This window comes from Nematostella vectensis, chromosome 8, assembly GCF_932526225.1.
Source record: "Nematostella vectensis chromosome 8, jaNemVect1.1, whole genome shotgun sequence".
Classification (NCBI taxonomy): Eukaryota; Metazoa; Cnidaria; class Anthozoa; order Actiniaria; family Edwardsiidae; genus Nematostella; species Nematostella vectensis.
This window is the reverse complement of record NC_064041.1, coordinates 4,277,313-4,298,500: the sequence shown is the minus strand read 5'-3', so window position 1 is coordinate 4,298,500 and position 21,188 is coordinate 4,277,313. Positions and strand designations below refer to the sequence as shown.

At 41.4% G+C, this 21,188-nt stretch overlaps 1 protein-coding gene and 1 long non-coding RNA gene across 2 annotated transcripts; one reads left to right on the top strand and one right to left on the bottom strand.

The window, feature by feature from the left end:
* Positions 1 to 4,017: 4,017 nt before the first annotated feature.
* Positions 4,018 to 21,175, bottom strand: LOC116619378 (uro-adherence factor A). The gene is made up of 14 exons (XM_032384110.2): positions 20,328 to 21,175; positions 18,621 to 18,663; positions 17,827 to 17,933; positions 17,282 to 17,330; positions 16,854 to 16,903; positions 14,592 to 14,680; positions 13,340 to 13,383; positions 12,794 to 12,984; positions 11,561 to 12,651; positions 8,782 to 8,932; positions 7,415 to 7,960; positions 5,935 to 6,144; positions 5,623 to 5,680; positions 4,018 to 5,462 (listed from the first exon to the last, which is right to left on the bottom strand). Exons 1-14 carry the CDS (start codon positions 21,008 to 21,010, stop codon positions 5,334 to 5,336), a joined length of 3,441 nt encoding a protein of 1,146 aa, XP_032240001.2. The 5' UTR covers positions 21,011 to 21,175; the 3' UTR covers positions 4,018 to 5,333.
* LOC116619379 lies at positions 15,338 to 19,149 on the top strand. Its single transcript, XR_004296660.2, has 2 exons — positions 15,338 to 15,882; positions 15,984 to 19,149. It is a non-coding gene; the product is annotated as an uncharacterized LOC116619379 (long non-coding RNA).
* Positions 21,176 to 21,188: the final 13 nt, after the last annotated feature.

The following is a 21,188-nucleotide window of genomic DNA, read 5'->3' as shown; positions in this document are numbered from 1 at the left end:
GCTATAAGCTGCTCAGCGAGCAAGACTCAGATTAACTAACTGGTTGTGATCAAGTATCTTCGTTCTACAACAGAGGAAAGAAAAAGGACACCTGGAGCGTTCGTGAAGATGTCACTCCAGTGCTGTTCTCACTCGGCAGCATCCCTGATAAGGAGTCTGTGAACCATGCCCTCACACCTGGAGCTATTTGTAGTTATAATGTACGGTCGCACCAGCACTTGTCTGGCGGGGGATGCGGCAAGGGCAGGCATCTTCCCAAACAGAAACAGAATAGAGGTTCTCCACCAATATCTGCTGCTTTGCTTCAGCACGTTTTGCGCACTGCTTACATCGCTGGTTATTACTGGGTCAGGCACTCACTGCCTGTCCTACAATCTTTTTACCATCTGATTGGGGACAATAAACCGGCAGTGGACAGTGGGATCCTGTCTGGACCCTCCCAGAGCTGTCAAGTGTTTGTTAGTTGTTACTCCTAAAGTGTGGGTGTTAACCGGAGAAAAGATGCGTGGGCAAGTTCGTCAAGTGGAACTTCCCCGGCACAGCGATGTGCAAATGTGGCGGAAATTTGGAGGTTCAATAAAGCGCGAACTCTCCAAGTTGGTAAGAGCTTAAAACCAAATGGAAATTATATAGGCTGGATAACTCTTTCTGTTCGTAGCCTTGCATACCGTGCAAATTTTAACTCAAAATCTTGGAGACGGGGTCACTCTAAACAGTCGTCGGCTGTAGCACGCGAGTTCGATGACATCCGGTCATCCCCTATCGTGTGCGAGTCCGATGGGATCACGCCACCCCTTTTCGCGTGCGAGTTCGATGACATCCGTTAACCTCTTGTCGCGTGCGGGTTCAATGGCATCCCGTCATCCCTTGTTGCGTGCGAGTCCGACGGCATTCCGTCACCACTTTTCGCTCGCGTGTCCGATGGAATTTCGTCACCCTTTACTGCAAGTCGGGATGGCACCCGATCACCACTGCTTGCATGCGAGTCTGATGGCATTCCCTCACCGCGATAACGATAGAAATCAGTCATTCCTGTTGTCTATGAGTCTGATGGCAACCCAGCCATTTCCTATATTGTATAAACATATAAGCCAAATTGTGCAACTCGGTAAGCTAGAATTTTTCCACAATTGAGCTAAAATTTGGTTTTTAACAGAACAATAAAGCTACTGCCGTTTATTACTGTTTTCAATGTAAAATGTTCAATATAATTTATCTTGAACGGCGGCCATCTTGGATTTTTAACTTTCCATGAAATCAAAGGATCTACGTGGATTTACGTGAAACTATACAAAAACTTAATAAGAAAAATAATTGAGAGGAAAATTCTATATAAAAAACTATTTCTTAGCTTACTATATGGATATCCGCTTAAATACTTGACATGCCAAAAAAAATGAGTCTCTGGGCGTGGCGTCCTAGCAAAAGCTGCCAAGTGTCAGCCAGTCGAACGTTTTGCATAGTTTCAGATACACATTTACGTATTTAGCGTATCTTTTGGTGATTATAATTTTAATCCAGTATCTCTGTGCTCTTTTTAAGTACCAGGAAAGGGCGTGTCGCATGTATGGATAATGGAATACACGTATCTCTTAATGCAAGATATTTAGACAGTATCATTTTATTAAATTTTTATTGTTTAAGCAATAATGAATTACACTGTATAATAAAAAAGCGTACAACAAATAAATTGGGCGTTGCGTCCTATCACAATTTACTCGTAATGCCGAGATCTATCACCTTGCCAAATTTCATGCTTGTACTAAACAAATGAACAATTCTGCGCCATTTTCCTGTACTATTGAGCATATCCTTGGCGACTCAGTGGAAATAAGGCTTTAAGTCCTGTATAGAGTTCGCTATTGAGAACACAAGCTAACCGGTGTTGCCCAGGTACAGGAGACCGCCCGCCAGGCTTGATGCCGGATCCGCACCCCACCGACATGACATGCCTAAAAGATCATTACAGAGCCCAATATTTTGAAGCGTGCGATCTTATTCAAGCAGCTCTTGACACAAGGTTCAATCAAGAGAAGTTGAAGCCGGTTGCAACCCTGGAGAAGCTTGTGCTAGCAGCGGCCAACTCGAAAGAGTTTAGCGCACTTTTAGGTGATCTTCTAGGCTACGACACCAGCTGTATGTTACCTAAAGTAAAACAAGTGACAAATGTGAGGACGGTGTAACGCTATACATGTCAATCCTGTTACCAAGGCATTGCTTTGCGAAGTCCACTAGCTTCTGCGCCTTTACCTTACCGTGCCGGTAGCTTCGGCGACTTCTAAGCGTACCTTCTCGGCGATCAAAAGGCTTAAGAACTACATGCAAAGCACGATGCGGCAAGATCGCCTTAAAGCCGCATTGTCACCAGTTTACTTCCGGAGGTCCGTCGGAAACCTCAACCGTCAAAAGACAAAAGAATCTATTAGAATCCGCGCTATAAAACGGGCCATCCGCTCTAAATTATCAGTCAAATCCTCAAAGAAACTTCCAAAACTTTAAAAAAAAAACACTGCTTTTAAAATTTTGAAATATTTTCCGTAGTTTCCGAAAAACATCAGAGATTGTTACGTAATCGACCAGAAGGACATGACGGAAAAACATGACGTGACGCTTCAAATAAGCCCATTTCACATCGAATAAGGCGGAGAAATTCTTTGAGTACTTAGTAACTTATAGCAAACAAAATATCAAGTGCGACCTTTTTTGGATTGATGCGACTTTTTTGTTAAGTGTCATTGAAATTTTAGCTTTTCGTCCATGAACTGATGCACAGGGCAATGATGATCAAGGAAAAATTATCTTAAAAAGCCAAAATCTGGTTTTGTGCACTTCGGCCCGTTATTTGTGTTGTGAAAATCAGTCAGTAGAACAAGGAACCTATAGCCATTGTGAGTAATTGTGTTTTCTCTCTCTATCTGGAATTGCGCGTTTTCCAGGTTTTTCCGTCATGTCGACCAGAAGTAAACTGGTGAGAATGCGGCTTTTTTTTTGCATGTTATTACATTGCCATAAGGCGCACACCGACGCTACAAGAAGCGAAGAACTTTGCCACAATTAACGAGCAGCGAAGATGCTATTTGGAAAGATATAGATAAGTAGGTCCACAGCTACCCACAAGCTACCCCCGATGTGATAAAGGATCACTTGCAGTCTAGACAGCTGTCTGTTATCGCATTGCTACCCTCTAAAATGAGGGAATAGCACCATGTAGCTTGCAACGCTAGGCATACGTTGCGTTACATGCATAAAATCAATAGCTTGTTAAAAAACGAAATTATGCCATTTTCAGAAATTGTTCGTAATTTAGACATAATTTGCATCAAACCCATTGTAATGATTTGTGGTCTTTATTTAATCGCTATGTTGAATATAATTGTCAGGATATAGTATTGCGTGTTGATGCGACCACTCCACCGTCCCTGTGATGACAGTTTATATTTGGGAAGCCTAAAAATACACCCACCCCATATGAATCCTGCCTACGGCCCTGACTTGTGAATATTGGGGAAAAAGGAAGGAAAGAGAAATATATAATAGAAGAGAAAAAGATGGTGCCCAATTAGTATTTCACAGCTTGGCCGTGCTCGCTAAATGTTAAAAAGAGGGGCTCTAACGGTTCATTCGCCGGAGATTCAAAATGTAAGGGATAACCCAATTTGCCTCCGCAATCTCAAACAATCCAGACCATACCGACAAGCTACTATTGTCTGAACAAAATCGCCGCGAGCAAACTTGCTGGACAAAATAACTTACTCTGACTGACCCTTTTAAAGTGGGATGGGTCTCAAAAGGGGGGACGATGGGTGTGAAGGTATTTTACGAAGGCGAGGGCCCGGAATTGTTCTTCCGTGGGTCTCCTTATACTTCTTCATATTTTTAAGCGGAATATCTGAGAATAGAGGGACCGGAGCCCGCTCTGCACACCAGACCCACCCATGAGTCGATGGCTTCTCCCGGGGGAACGGGCATTGATGAACCAGGTATACGGGAATAACCCATGACAATAAAGACATAGCATAAAAATATAGATGCATTTACTTGAGTCACATCCTTCCATGACGAGCTCCTCACGTTATTCTTACGTGAGAATAAAAATGTACAAACAAGATCAAACTGGAGTATGGTATTTACACGATATTTAGCAATTTAAAATAAGGTTCTCGATTTTCCATTTATAACTTAGCCCGAAGTGCTACGTGAGCAAATCGAGCAATTTAACATAAATACATGTTTGGAAAACTGCAGTATTTCTGTCTGGGCCTGCCCTGAAGAAGTCTTATTAAAGACGAAAATTTGGCAGAGTCGAATTCCAGTTTTTGGTGTATTGTATTCATTGTTCTGGTGCGAGATCGCGACAGTTTGGGCTTTTTGATTCTAAAATAAAATAGATGTACACCTATTTCAAATAAGGTTGCTCTCGGGGAATATAATTGCCGTAATCCGCAGTGGTTCATGAGTAGAGTAAGATCTGCTAGATCCTGGTCTCTAAAACAAATGGAATGGTTTAGAGGCACACAAATAGGAATACTACAGCATTCTGAACCATGATTCATTTCTCATTATGCTCGTTCATTTGTTTCCCATGAAGCACTGCAGGTAACTACACATAGATTCTTCAGTGCAACCTTTAACGAGACATGAGTCTGTAAATAATGCAACGATCGAAATAAAAACGGTTAAGCCGGGGATATATTATTGATATAAAATGTGTGCCACGTTTTGTGGCTATAATTGAAGCTTCGCTTTTCTCATTGTATTCAATTAGCGTAAAATGTTTGAACAACTGTAGAAGTTGAGGCTAAATAAGAAAGACAAGTTCGACTAGAAAGTACACACGTATTTGAAATAACGCTGAGCTAGAGAACCGTGTACCATCCATGTACCATGTATGAGCCATGTTAGCTATAAAATACGCCTTCTTTAAACGGTGTCGGCGCAAATGGCCAATGCCAATTATCAACATGGTGTGGAAACCCCGGTTCAGCTACGTAATTTGGTGATGCCCTCTTGGCCCGAATCAAGACGCAATCTCTGGCCAAATGAAGTCAAGTCACTGTCTCTAGCCTGATCGAATCAAGTCACTATCTATGGCCTGAGCGAATCAAGTCGCTATCTCTGGCATGATCGAATCAAGTCGCTATCTCTGGCATGATCGAATCAAGTCGCTATCTCTAGCATGATCGAATCAAGTCGCTATCTCTGGCATGATCGAATCAAGTCACTATCTCTGGACTGATCGAATCAAGTCACTATCTCTGCCCTGAGCGAATCAAGTCGCTATCTCTGCCCTGAGCGAATCAAGTCACTATCTCAGCCCTGAGCGAATCAAGTCGCTATCTCTGCCCTGAGCGAATCAAATCGCTGGCTATGGAGCTGAGCATACGCTTAGATACTTTCTGCATGTGCCGTGCGGCTCGGTTAGCCTCGTCCAGGGATAAATGAAGGCGATGGCTGTCCAACATCTGTAAGAAAGGACAGAGACAAAAAATTAGAACAACAACAATAAAATAATACAAAAATCTACAACAGCTAAGGGATCTTGTAAAGTTAAGAAAAAATATATAAAAAAAAACAGGATAGAGCATTTGTGCGGTGTTTTAGACAAAGAAGGAAGAAGCTTACCTCATCTTCATAGAAAGATCTCCTAGGCGTTCTTCGAGGTCTTGTACTCCCACTCCGGCTGTGGAAAAGTCAAAACATGAGAAGTTATTGTTCAAGAGTATTTTACAAATATTTTTAAATACTATGGTGCGCTGTGTGATTTTATTTTTTTCGAGTACGTTGAAATTGAGAGACATTTATAGATGCTCATGGTACTTAAATTCGCGATTTCAAAAACAATAGAAGGTAGTCCGTATTCCCTCAGAGCACTCGTTGCCAATTGTAAAGGACAAAACAGTTCTGTAGATTGAAAATACTGCTGTCGATATTTACCGTTTGGACTGGTACCGCTCTTCTTCATCACTACTGTAGTCACCAGGCTCCTCGTCCAAAAGCCTGCCTGCACGGCTTCTTGGGAGATGATGGATATGATGGATGGGCGATCCCGTAAGAATCCCGTGTGGTCCCGCAACAAACCCATGTGACCCCGAAACAGCGCCGGGATAAGTACTTGTGTGTTGGTGGATGGGCGATACGCCGACACTAAAAGGATATGTTAAGTTTAGAGTTCTTTCTGTAGTATTCATCACTCTCCCCTGGTAGAATGGCCTAGTAAACCATCTACCCACCCCTGGTAGAATGACCTAGTAACCCATCTACCCACCCCTGGTAGAATAACCTAGTAACCCATCCACCCACCCCTGGTAGAATGACCTAGTAACCAATCTACTCACCCCTGGTAGAATGGCCAAGTAACCCATCTACCCACCCCTGGTAGAATGGCCAAGCAACCCATCTACTCACCCCTGGTAGAATGACCTAGTAACCCATCTACCCACCCCTGGTAGAACGACCTAGTAACCCATCTACCCACCCCTGGTAGAATGGCCAAGTAACCCATCTACCCACCCCTGGTAGAATGGCCAAGTAACCCATCTACCCACCCCTGGTAGAATGGCCAAGCAACCCATCTACTCACCCCTGGTAGAATGACCTAGTAACCCATCTACTCACCCCTGGTAGAATGACCTAGTAACCCATCTACTCACCCCTGGTAGAATGACCTAGTAACCCATCTACTCACCCCTGGTAGAATGACCTAGTAACCCATCTACCCACCACTGGTAGAATGACCTAGTAACCCATCTACTCACCCCTGGTAGATTGACCTAGTAACCCATCTACTCACCCCTGGTAGATTGACCTAGTAACCCATCTACTCACCCCTGGTAGAATGACCTAGTAACCCATCTACCCACCCCGTGTAGAATGACCTAGTGACCCATCTACCCACCCCTGGTAGAATGGCCAAGTAACCCATCTACCCACCCCTGGTAGAATGGCCAAGTAACCCATCTACCCACCCCTGGTAGAATGGCCAAGTAACCCATCTACTCACCCCTGGTAGAATGACCTAGTAACCCATCTACCCACCCATGGTAGAATGGCCAAGTAACCCATCTACCCACCCCTGGTAGAATGGCCAAGAAACCCATCTACTCACCCCTGGTAGATTGACCTAGCAACCCATCTACTCACCCCTGGTAGAATGGCCAAGTAACCCATCTCCTCACCCCTGGTAGAATGACCAAGTAACCCATCTACTCACCCCTGGTAGATTGACCTAGTAACCCATCTACTCACCCCTGGTAGAATGGCCAAGTACTACTCACCCCTGGTAGATTGACCTAGTAACCCATCTACTCACCCCTGGTAGATTGACCTAGTAACCCATCTACTCACCCCTGGTAGAATGGCCAAGTAACCCATCTACCCACCCCTGGTAGAATGACCTAGTAACCCATCTACTCACCCCTGGTAGAATGGTGTGGATGTAGCGGTGGGAGTAGTTGCGTGACGTGCATGCAGTGGTGCCGTCCCCGAATAAGGAGCCTGGGTCTCATGATGCGTCGAAGGGGGTCTGTCGGGGGCGGGCGCGGCGGGTCCGGCATATCCAGGATAATAATAGTCCCCATGATGGTGGCCACCACACCCCCCACAGAACGGGCACAAAAACCGCACTTCACCGGGGTTCTCGCTTCCTTTGTTAGTTTTCAATTCTCGGACTTCTTTCGCTAGCTCTTCCAAACATCGCTTCAGCTCGTCGTCGGTACCCTGCCGAGGAGTTCTCGACGGTTCCCCCATTCGACTCGCCAATTCGTCGTACTTGCTTCGTAGCCCGTTGTACATACTGGACATCTGCTGCTCGGCGTTTCTGCGTGCGATTTCGCGCTCGAGGTCGTCGTGTTTGCGTCGGAGGTCGTCGTACATGTGGGTCTGCATGGTCCGCGCGCTAGCCTCCTCTTGCAACTGCGCACCAAGCCTCTGAAGCTCCGCCCTCAGCTTTTCCACGGGATCCCTGTGGCGGGAATAGAAAGAGGTAGTCATATGCATGTCTGAAACCTAACATTGCTATTGGTTTTTTTTATGCTTTGGCTTAACTAAGAATGTCAGTTTCTAGTCAAATCCTTGTAATATGTACCCGATCTATTTACCCTGCCGGCCCGTGATTCGTTTAAATGTAAAGCTTCTTCGCATAATAATTCATAATAATTAATAATTCAATTATTAAAAGAGTTGTTGTCACGCCCTTGTACGAGAGAACAGGATGCGACAACGGTGACAGCTAGGACAGAGCGGTCGGGAAATACAATTTAGCAATATTATTGGCAATAAATTAGAAAAAGGAAAAAAAAATGAAGTAAAAAAATACAGGGGGAGTTCATCTTTTACATGTCCCCGTCTCGCTAGACCGTGAAACATGGAATTTCACGACATAATTTGGCGGGTAATATTTGAGATTTTATTTTCCCATTCGGCCTTTGAATTATTAAATAAATGGCATTGTTTTGAGCCGTCCCCCGTCTTCGCTACGTCTTCGTATCCCTGTCTCTAACCTCGTGTTTATGCCGCGATAACTAGTCAAATACGTACATCACTCGTTGCGTGAGGTTGTGCTAGGTTCTGTGGTGTGCAATAGGTTGTGCTAGGTTGCCTGCAATAGGTTTTGAGGTTGTGCTAGGTTGCCTGCAATAGGTTGAGGTTGTGCTAGGTTGTGTGGTGTGCAATAGGTTGTGAGGTTGTAGTCGGTTGCCTGCCATAGGTTGTGCTAGGTCGCCTGCAATAGGTTGTGAGGTTGTGTGCAATGGGTTTGACGTTGTGCTAGGATGCGTGCAATACCGTTTGTATTTTCTTGCGCCATCGCTATATGCACTGCTGCTATCCCCATCTCTCCTCGACCGTCTTCCTGACCGCACAGACTCACGGTCCATGGGATAGCCTCGCAGACTCTGTTTGTCCATTGGCCGGTTTTCATGGTCGGAGCGGGGGCCTGGGACGAGAAAGAAGACTGAAACATCAATTCAGCATTTCAATTTAAATCGTGATACGTAATCTTGATAATACAGTAAACGCCCGCGTACAAGAAGCTAGAGGATAAGAACAGGCTAAAATGTGGCCCTTAAGCACCCTTTTGATAAGAACCTAATCAGCCTGGTGGGAAATCTTCGACAAAATTCTTAATTACGGTTGATAACAAGATATATTTTTTATTACTTTTTTGGTACATTGCACACTATAATTAAATACAAAATGGGCTTATATGTAGCGACCAGCATTAATTCTTATTGTTATAGCGACTGTTCTGGTGGGTCTAATGTTTACTAAAAAATCAGAACCAATTAAGAACCTACACAGCCCGATTTATAAGAACCGATTCAGCCTGATCTTTTAAATTCTAGGTTCTTATACGCCGGAGTTTACTGGATGAGATATTTGCAAAATGTATTTTTCTCGATGCTGAAATATTTGCAAAATGTATTTTTCTCGATGCTGAAATATTTGCAAAATGTATTTTTCTCGATGCTGAAATATTTGCAAAATGTATTTTTCTCGATGCTGAAATATTTTCTAAATGTATTTTTCTCGATGCACAACACTCTCTGCAGTGGTTTTACGTGCATAAGCGGTGAAAGATTGTCTAGTTAAACTAAACAATCACAACGGAATGTTATATCAGTAATATATTCCAAATTTCTACAACACTGTTTTTAGAATAACTAAATTGAAAAGTAAAAATCATAGGAAAAAAACAAAATAAATTGAAGTGTAAAGATCATAGGAAAAAAAACAACAACTAAATTGGAAAGTAAAGATAATACGAAAAACAAACTAAATTGGAAAGTAAAGATCATAGGAAAAAACAAACTAAATTTAAAAGTAAAGATAATAGGATAATATTATTAATTACTCACTGCTGTCATGATCCAAGTCTCGATACATCGTGTATTTTTCCCGAATTTAAATATTCGTATTAAAAATAAACAGAGCTTAAGTCCAGAGCACGGGACGACTAGTTGTGCAAACCTACAACAATCGACGAACAAGCCCGGACGCCCAGATAAACTCTGATTATTGGAAACGTTACCCCTTCATTCGCTAAAACGATTGTTTATCTTCGAAAGAACAGCGGGTGTGGAGCTTTCTCTGAACAGTTCCGCAAAGATATTTCTAAATTAACGAACGGTTACCTGTCTCGATGGCTATACGCTATTGTTACAGTACTTAATAAGTGTAATGTTTACAAAGGTTTGGTTTAACTCATACAATATTAATGAGAAGATAACCCCAATATAACTCACAACAAATTAAGAATACTCATGAATTCATCTTCATATGAGGCGTATCCAAAATTAAATTTTGTTACATTGTTACCTACCTTCTAAAGAAAGCTCGCGTACAAAGAACATTACTTGAAAGTTTTCTTAAGGCAGGAAATGAAATCAAATTAAACTAGTTTACACAAGGATACCAGATGTCCGATCCGTACGAGCTAACCGTGAATAATACATAGAGGACGCTAAAACGGACTCAAATAACAAAATCAGAAAGATACCTAAATAGAGGAACCAATGGCGGCCGAGGCCAGTGTCGAGATGTGGTGGAGGGCCTGGAAAAATAAGCGATCTAAAATAGAAAACAAACTTCCAAGAAAAAATTTAACCGCCCCAAAGGTGGAGGGCCTGGAAATATGAGCGGTTTAAAAAAGAATAAACTTTCAATAAAATACTCAACAAACAGAAAGGTCAACGTTTACCATAATATTTAAGATATGTTCTGGTTAACATAAGCTCATCTTAGCGAGTCCCAGATTGTAATGATCTCCAAAAAGCGTTTCTATGGAGTGTTACAAATTCATCTTAGCGAGTCGGAATATTGTAGTTATTTCCAAAGATGGTTAATATTGAATATTCTAGAAGGCTGGTTACTACTGACGCACGAACCGCAACAAACAATCGCAAAGGAGGACGGGGAAACACCGCATCTAACAATCGAAAATAACCGCAATATCGATACCCAAAACTTGTATGACGTCATTGCTGAAATAAACTAATTTAAATGTGCCCCGTTTTGTCACAAAACGCGCGATATCTGCGTATCGCGACATCATAAGAGCCTAACCCAAAACCACAACCTAATAACAAGCGGCTCCCATTTCACCTCCCCTCCCTTTCCTCATCCCCCTCCCACTGCACTAACAGTTCCCCCTCCCACTGCACCCTCCCACTGCACTAACAGTACCCCACCCCCCACTGCACTAACAATATCCCCTTCCCACTGCACTAACAGTACCCCCTTCCACTGCACTAACAGTACCCCCTCCCACTGCACTAACAGTACCCCCCTCCCACTGCACTAACAGTACCCCCCTCCCACTGCACTAACAGTACCCCCCTCCCACTGCACTAACAGTACCCCCTCCCACTGCACTAACAGTACCCCCTTCCACTGCACTAACAGTACCCCCCTCCCACTGCACTAACAGTACCCCCCTCCCACTGCACTAACAGTACCCCCCTCCCACTGCACTAACAGTATCCCCTTCCCACTGCACTAACAGTCCCCCCTCCCACTGCACTAACAGTCCCCCCTCCCACTGCACAAAGAGATAAACTCTTACCGGTTGTATCGAGGTCGACCTTTGTTCGCCTGGAGGCCTGGTGACGAGACGACGTGCTCCGACCCAATCCCGATGAGGTAAGCCTGTCCGACGCTGGATCGTAAAGATTAGGTGACGACGAAGGTCTTCGCAGGTTATCTATCCGTCGGGATCTTTCGGCGTCCGATCGGCTGCCGGGGAAAGTCGGTGTGTGGCGATGCCCACGTCGATCGCGCATCGGAGTTTTTGTACTGGTTTCCATTTCCAATTCTTCATCCGTTTCAGAGAGGGATTGGAGTCGAGAGCGGCGCCTTCGTTGGTCACGTGACCTGGAAGCGGACCGCAAAGGAGTTTGGGCTGCAGAAACATGAAGAGGCTCTTCCTCGGATTCGGTCACCGAGGGCTGCCTTATAAGCGTACGCTGGCTCTTGTCAACAGGGCGTGCGGGCGCAACATCCGGGGAATACACGGACCGGGACACTCGGCTTCCTTCCGATCCGAAAAAGCCGCTATCAAATCCCCTCTCCGTCTCGGCTTGTACTGGTCGATGTTTGCTCGGTCGGTTTGATAATTTGGGTCTCGCCCCAGGGTGCGGTAAAAAGAGCGGAGTTGATACACGACTATCGCCTGACATACTCCTCGCGACAGGCCTGTGGGAGGGAGCTTGAGATCTCTCTCTGGGACTGGGTTTTACAGAGTTCTGCAATGCGTTGCGGTTATTCCGCGGGGAACTCTGGGAACTGTCTCTGCTTTCGTTTAATTTAGCGTAAGGGTCGTCGTGATTGGTCCTTAAAATATCCACGTGACCTGGCGCCTGACGGGACCCGAGAGGATCCCGAGGTTTGCGGGACTCAGACGTGCTTGCACGGGATCGCCTACTAGTTTGCGAGTGTGAACGTGGCCTTGGTTGCTCTGGCAGGAAGCTGGAGGAGGCTTGTGGCTGAGGGGTATCTGGGCTTTCTGGGTAGGCTGTGTTTTGCGATTGGGACGGATAAGGTTGGGATGTTCCCCGCGATGCTCTGAGATAAGACTCATTCGTGCTTGATCGATTGCGTTGGCTTGTCGCTCGAGGGAGGGGAGGGTCGGGGCTGACAAATGCAGTGGAGTCACGCCTGATGAAAAATGAATATAATTTCTGAGGAGGTAGTTTGCATCGTTTGCATCCAGTTTCCGGGGACTTCAAGCGGCAATATCAAAGTTTACTTCCGGTCAAATAGGTAACAATTTCCGACGGTGACGATGGAAACACCTTACCTATGATCTTCGGGTGATGACGTCACGCTATTTTGATCGAAGAGTGACGTCTCGTCTCTGGGGAAGTCCAGCTGGCCTGCGCCCGCGCTGTTTGAGAGGTAGGTGTTGGAGAGTGGTTCGGAGTGCTGTGACACGCTCATGGTCTCGGACGCGAAATAGCCAGATTCTTGAAGGTCGATTCCTCGCTCGCCCTGAAACAGCACATGGCCAAGCTAGAGCGCAAGCTAGCAAAACGTTCCATAGTAAAAAAAATTCCCACCAATGGCATTGACGGCTTTAAGAAGGCCCCGATACCTCGCTTTCGCGCTCAATTTTCCTTTTATCTATCAAAACTTGGAATATCTGGAAAACAGCCAATTGATTCTTATGAAAAATACGGAGTCAAATAAGAGCCCCAAGCGAAAGAACTGGGGATTTATAATATGACTGACCCGCAAGAATCGTGCAAGCAAGATCCATACTGATCGAGCACACGATTCTATATGCATACTAAAAGAGCAATCAAGAGAACGAACTAAATATAGAGAATGGATTTAGTTGACTTACGTTTTTTGCGTCTTCGTCGTCGTCGTCCTCATGTGGGAGAGCATCTAACAAATATGATCAAATGATTAAACAACGATTTACGATTTAAAAGGGGATCATTATTGTAATCCACGGTAAGAGAATCAACATCTTGGATGAACACACGAAAAGGAATGTTAGAATCGGTGCTCGCGGTAGACGAGAAGTGTCTATTATTCACGTTTGTATTCTACTTTCAGAAAAGGTGTTTTCACCCACCGTTATCTCTTTTTATTCTATTCGATTAGTATGCGGACACCCTTGCAATAGATATTACTTGACAAATAACTTGAAATTTGAAGGGAGCAGGATATTAGCTGCTGAGGGCTAGAAGGGTTGAAGGAGATATTTTAATATCAATTTAAAAATTGACAATTATCAGAAATTATTAGCATAGAGTAATATAATCCATTCAGAGATATGGACTAATGCATTATATTCTAATAAATGACTGAAATGTTTCCACACATAATATATATTTTATTTCTGTGTCTCCATAATATAAATAGGCCTATTTTGGTTGAAATATTCTTCGCTCTCTGGCGTGACGGCGTAGCCATTGCCGTGCTTATTTTGGCGTCAACTTTTTTACACTTAAAAAGTCACGTGACTTCTTTCCGCAAGTCGCCTATTGCACCACTAAAAGCGCAAAAAAAAAAAAAACACGTGGATTTAACAGTTTAAAGCAGTATAATTTGCCCAGGGCCGACGGCTTGCAAAGCGGTAACTCGCGTTTATAGGTTATAGGTTACGCATAATTCAACACTCCTCTCATCCTACGTTACTCAAGCAAACATTTTCAAGTAGAACCTTCAAAATCAAAACAAAACACCTGTCATCTTTTATAAATTGTAAATACTACAAGTCAGCAAGCGCGAAAAATAAAAAGATTATGAATAAAACGGAATGAATTTGTTTAAAGTGTTTTTGTGTTAATGAGTATTGAATATTGCTGCACGAGACACAAGGCATCTTTTAGCAGGAAAAGTGTGTGTAGGACAAGACTTAAACAGAAGCGAGATCTTCGACCGTATAAGGCTTTTTTATATAAAAAAAAATGGATACCTCTTATTAACGTTAGAATTATATACAAAACATGGAATTTCCAACAGAATACGATGGTTACACAAGTTTTTGAGAATTACTAGCATAAGGCACAGGGCATATTTTTTCAAATCTTTTTAGAATTGATTCATAAAGCAGAAATGGCTTTGCTATTAATTAAAATACCTACCAAGAGAGAAATGTCTCGAATTTTCTCCTCTTTGAGAAAATTCATCGTTCGACTCGATATCTTCAACGTCAGCCAGACTGTTTGCACTCCTGAAACACGAGAAATCGAAGAAATAAATACTTGAAATCCGAGCAGCTAAATAATTATTACAGAATTACACAACGAAACGACAGGATACAATTTGACACATGACGAAGACTTTACGCTCACTCCGGGTGCGAAGTTTGAAATATTGTCACAAGTCGAACACGAGCGTAGCATCAGGACATTTTCGTCCGCCTTTCATTCGAATCAGATAATATTTTTCCTTTATTTCAATAACAATATGCACCGCGGAACAAAATTCATATTGAAGGTCTATTTGCAACCCGTTCAAACATTCACTAGAAACTACTACAAATAATATCTCGAATATCTAATAGAATGAGCAACTCTATGCATAACCGATTTTGTAAAAAAAAAAATTATCGTAGCAGCCTTTGCTGTAAAAGTAATATTGGCGACAGTAGACGCAAAATTACCAAAGTCGCATTAAAAAAATTTGCTCATTGCAATTGAAATGATGTCTGCCTACGATAATCTGAAGAGAGAAACAAGAGAAATGCAAAAGTTTAAAAACTGGTAAACTACTAACACTCTTGCAAAGATTGCCACAATTTCCCCATCTTCACTATCGCTTCCATATTCATCACTCATCGACGACGAATACTCTTCTAAGGCTTCTTATATAACATACTCCACTCCGAGGTTACAAGCATTGCTCAAAAGGTGAACCATTATAGACGTTTCGATTGCTACCAAGTTGGCAGTTTTCCAAGCTTGCAGATAGAAAACAGCGTCTTTCATAAACATGCACCTGCGCAAATTATGATTGCTGTTTGTTTAAATGACTAACTTTGTCCACAAATAACCGATATTAAAATATCCAGCCAACCACGAGTATGACTTATACTTGAATTTTCATTAATCATGGAAGAAAAAATTAGATTTGAAAGCAGTGTGTCGGTTAAAGCGATTCGTTGTGCCCCCCGCCAGGCAAGTTAATGGATGTTTTGATTCGGGCTTTATGTGTTTAGAATGGCTTTCTTGCTGCATAGGACGTGCCAACTATAGCAAACAATGCATGGAAAAGAAAACTCAAATTAATTCAAATCGGTCAGCTCAATTATCGCGTTTCAGCAATTCAATACTTAAGTGAACTCATGCAAAACTTTGAATATGGAGGAATGGAAAAACAACAAAATGGGGAATACTCTCACATAAAGACATCGTGAGTTTTGTTATAGAAAAGGTAACATTTCTCGAAAAAAATATCTTTTTTGTGCGACAAACAAAGCAGAAAACATTGAATGTCTTCTGTTAAATCTGTTTATTTTTTTTTCATGCAAACAGATTTGCTGGCAACGAATTTGAATTTCAAACATGATAATAATTCAGAGGTGAAGAAATTTCATTAGAATAGCTCCTGAGAGTCGAGCCAAGGCGATTGGTTTCCTTGGAAACCTTGCATAGGCCGAGACGAATAATACACGGTAACGGACAGCGGAACAACGAGAAGGAGAAAACCCAGGTAACTATATTTACTCTACTTAAAATAGAAAAACAAGGGGAATTTCGTCGATCTTAAAACCTTAAACCCAAACACCTGTTCATAATCACACAGTAACGGTGAGTAGAGCAATTTTCTGAAAGCCTTCATAGCGATCATTTTTTCACTCTAATATTAAAGACTTCCCCGTCATTTCAGGAAAAAATAGAGGGCTTCCTACGAGTGTTCGCATTTGGAATTCATTTTCATTTTCGGTGAATGGAAACCTTGCGATTTTGGCTATTTTCACCAAACAATGTTTTTTCAGAGGTATCTAGCGATTTCTCTTACAACGAAACAATAACATTGATTGTACATTGACGGCAGACAAGTGACTTCAGCATTTTTAAAACAAGCATTAAACTATATGAAAAAGAAATTGTTTCACTTGCTTATTTCTGGTTGCTTTGTTATGAACAAAAAAAACTTAAAAGGATTTAGGTTATATCTAGCCATAGTCATTACATTTGAAATGTTTTTTGTCAGCTTTTTTGTTGGCAGAATAAAAAAGAAAAAAAGAAAAACATTTCAAAATATGTACGTGGCAGCACCAATGTACTAGGATTGATACAAATAAAATATCTTTTTTCTTGAAATTGCAATCCTAAACTTTAGAATCTTCCTATAGATGATTTTTTTGTGATGGAGATAAAAGAAGTTTTCTTTACAGTTACCTTGATAAGTTGTCATCTTGTTTGGACAAATCTTTTACTCTTTGAAGCCTCTGCAAAAACAAAATAGAAAAAAAACATTTTTTTAGCTCTTTTAACTGAGATGTTGCTATTTATGACATGGAATTCTAATACATGTGTTTGTTTCATGGAGGTAAAACATTGAAGCCATTTATAAAAATATTAAAAATATTCTACTTTCAATGCAGTACTGCACTAGTATCTTTGAATTCCATGCAGCACTACAGCAACTTAACACCAGTGTTACCTCAGGCCAGTAGCCAGGATTTTGAGCTGGGGGGAGGGGGGGGTACCATTTTCTTTTAGGTAGCTCGTCCTAGCTCGCAGTGGTACGCAATTTTCCTTTATTATAACGGACCTTCCAGTCGAGTGGGGCGTTTCTTCCAACCTGTGCCTAATGAATTTCTTACCTGTCTTAGTCCTTGGATGTCACTGCCTGTGTGCGGTAACCCATTGCCACTGAAATTACAAAACAGTCTTAAATCATTCGGAATGATAGCATTTTACTTTTCCACGAAAGACTTTACACACCCTCTATTCAAACTTTTTAGTAGGATTCACTGTCAGTAATCAGCCCAGTATCAATGTTGTGTTGGTTTTGTTTTGAATATTTCGAAATCTCATAATTCTAAAAAAATAAAGCTGTTCTTAAATTTAGGGTTTTCATTTTAGGATGATTTGAGTTTTAGAGTGATTTTAATCACTCTAATAAATTAATATTTCCTTTTAAAGCTTGAGCTTCTCTTGCAACTTTCATCTATTACTTTAGGTGCTTGCTTAATTTATTGTGAGGGTGAGCACTTTTGCTGGGATAATTCATTGCTCATAACCAAGGCTTCCATCTACAATGACAAATGCAGACTGAATTAGATCTTGAGATGAGGAGCTTCTCACTTGCAAAAGGTTCCATAGTCTATGAAAACATGCATTATACCAATTCAGGGTCTTTAATTACCTGTAATCTTGCACTCGACTTTCTTGAGCTAAGGGTGTTACTAAGGGCAACAAGCTACTCTCTATTTGCTCATTGACTTCATCCAACCTCAAGCCAAGTCTGTATAACTGTACAAAAAAAGTCATAAATAATAAGCTAAAATGAACAACAATAAGGCAAAAGGTTTAAGGTAAATACTTTTGTCTAAGAAAGTTTGATAATAAATGAAAAAGTAGGCAGGTGTAACAACCAATGTAAAATCTTCCTGTTTACATTGTTCAAGTGTAACAAATAGAAATGAACCAATTTTCCATAAAATTGATTTATTGTGCAGTTGGTGCTTTTTTGAAATGTCAAGATTTGAGTAAAAGGTACAGTCTGTTCAAAAACCTATGAGTATTTTTTTTCAATCCATTCTCATTCCCCTCTTGATGTTAGCACTTCAAACCACTATTGTATTTTTTAAAGATCAAAGATCATTTAATAAACCTGGATAATTGAGTTGGGATAATTATTTAAATTATTCCACATGGTTATAACTGCTTTTGAGGTAGCATGAAAATCACTCTTGGCCATGCAAGTGCCCCTTCAATTTTTAGCTATCAAAATCTGCTATAATAAAAATCAAGATGCTCACATGGTAGAAAATCACCAGATAGAGACAACAGATAGAGGGAGGGGAGGACTCCCTAGACAAATAACTCCATTTGCATTGTAGCCTGGTTTGGTAGCATACTGTAGATAATTCGTCTGTCTGACTGAGGTTATCAGAAATAGTAAGCATGTACATAGTACACATTCCCAAGACGACTTACCTGTCCCTCTAAACTGTCTTCAAGAAGAAACTCTCCATTCAAACTGAAAAAAAAAGATGTGTTCAATAAGTGATTGTCATTTTTTAATATAGTTACTGGGAGCTATGAAGAGCATGGCTAAGGAGAGCATGGCTCCACAAATCTGCTAAGTTGTTCATTTTTCTTTAAAAAGTACAAACACAAAATAAAGTCGATTTGCTCCTAGATTCATGATCTGGCATGCTTTTGAAATCTGTGGATCTATTTTCTCATAAAATCTGTAATCTATGTAATATTAGACCCAAAAACACAGATCCATAAACTGCTAGCCCGCGTAGCAGTGCTAAAGGGGAGGGTAAAGGGTCCATGGACGAGAGAGAAAAATCGGAGCAATTGGCTGCAGGGGACTATTTCCTCTCATCCAGGGACTCCTTCCCCCTCAACTTTAGCGCCCTATGCAGGCTGCAAACTGCAAACATATGCAGCACCAAAAAGTGTGTTCATGGTACGAAAAAGCAACAACTAAATCTGAGAGTTGTGAGGCATGCAATAAATGTAAAAGGAAACTCATGTGAATCAAATCAATTCAAGTTGTATCAAAATTTCAACAAAAAAGTTAAGGCCAAGATAATATCAACCTCTGTCAGATTTTAGATGGGCAGGTACAACTTATTGGTAAGTAATTTTTAATCAGCTGCTTATTCTTTCCTATAACAAAGACATTAGCTTATACATTTGCTAGTGTGGTGTATATAGAAATTTATTGGTTGAAACAACCTATGTGACAAAAGTTTTATGGTACCAATAATAAAACACCTACATCTAGCTGTCATAAACCCCCTCCCCCCAAAATTCCTTATTAATTTGCTAGTGTGGTGTATAGCTGTCATAGACCCCCTCCCCCCTAATTCCTTATTAATTTGCTAGTGTGGTGTATAGCTCTCACAGACCCCACCGCTAGCTATGCGACTGTTTTACAAGGCATTATGTAATATACAACATGAAACACACACTTGTCACTTCACAAATACAAAAAAGAACACTGTTTAGCGGAATCCTAATTATCATGCATTGAGGTGTTGTTTATTTAAAAAAATCTTATTGAGCACGGCGTCTCTCTGTGAAGTTTGGTGCTCAGATAGAAAATTTGCTAAACAATATTAATGACTGTCAGGAAATTGAAATAATTTTCTTGGATTTTCTCCAAACAATGTCACGGAATTCCGGATCGCCTACGACGCTCATTCGAGGCAATATCCCCGACCCAAAGATAAGAATTAAAGAAAAGCAAAACATTACGCTAGAAATAAGAAGAGTAAATATTTATGCGTCGTGCGTTTGATGATAACAGCATGGTTATTTTCGCTTTAATTGGAAATTAGTTGCACAGGTAATAAAAGATGTATGTGCCCAGACAATGGCCAAAGAGTATATAAAAAACTTAAGGCTTTTAAGGAAAAACAAACCAAGTCATGTCCTTAAAATAAAGATTACTTTAATTAGGAAAAAATGATATTGTAAATAACAACGGTGCCATGAGAAAGCGAATTGTTTCTGGACAATGCTTTTACAACAGCAAAGTTTGTTTACTGAATTTATGTCAACATAGCCCGGTAGAAACCGAAACAATGCACCGGTCGAGGAATTTCGCTTGTGTTTTCTAAAGAGTTATGCGATAAAGGATAGCTGAAAATATAACCACTTGACAATCTCTTTATCTTAACTTACCTTTCAGTCTCTGACAAGCTTTTTCCTCGAGATCTATTTTCGAGGTTCTTTGCCTCTTTTAGTTCGCGTTTCATTTGCTTGTGTTGTCTGATCAAGTGTGTACAAATTTCGTGTAATTCCTTTAATTCGGGCTCACTCCATTCACCATGTGTCACTTGCTCCTGTAAATCATCTATATTTTCCTGCAATGATTCTACTTGGAACATCAAAGAAGTTCGAATTCCCTCAGCGCGCAAGTCTGGAGTAAGAGCTAAATTCGAATTCCCTCCGGTGCCGATAGAATCGCGAGAAGTTGAGCGATCATGCTCCACATTTGTTGAGGGGCTCAGAACTGCCTGATTAGCCCGAGGGAAGTCAAATATCCTAGGTTGTTTTCCTGTGGAAACACTTATCACTTGTCCTCGTTGTGGAGGAGGTAGATCACTGTATAAATTGAGCTTAGCTCCTATACGCAGTTGGTCTATAGTATTTTCAGCTTGAGCATATTTAGTTAATAGGTTATCGTATTCTGCTTGTAGTCTTGTATACAACTGATCTGCTTCTTTACGATGACTCCTCTCTCTTCGAAGTGCTTCTAGATCAACTTTTGTGCCCGACATCTCAGATAAACTATCATCCACAGTGGCGTTTGATCCAGTTCTTTGTCTACTCGAGGTCGACGGTTGGATTTCAAACCCTTCCATGTTTAACCGTCCCAGAATTAATAAAACATTAAAATAAATACCCCAGCTACTGTCGTCAACTCCATCGATGTATTTAGAACATGTCTACAGCCTTGAATTAAACGCATCTCCATAAAACTTATAAATTGGCGCGATTTTCAACTTCCATGAGTTCATTCACATCATATGGTCGCTTTCC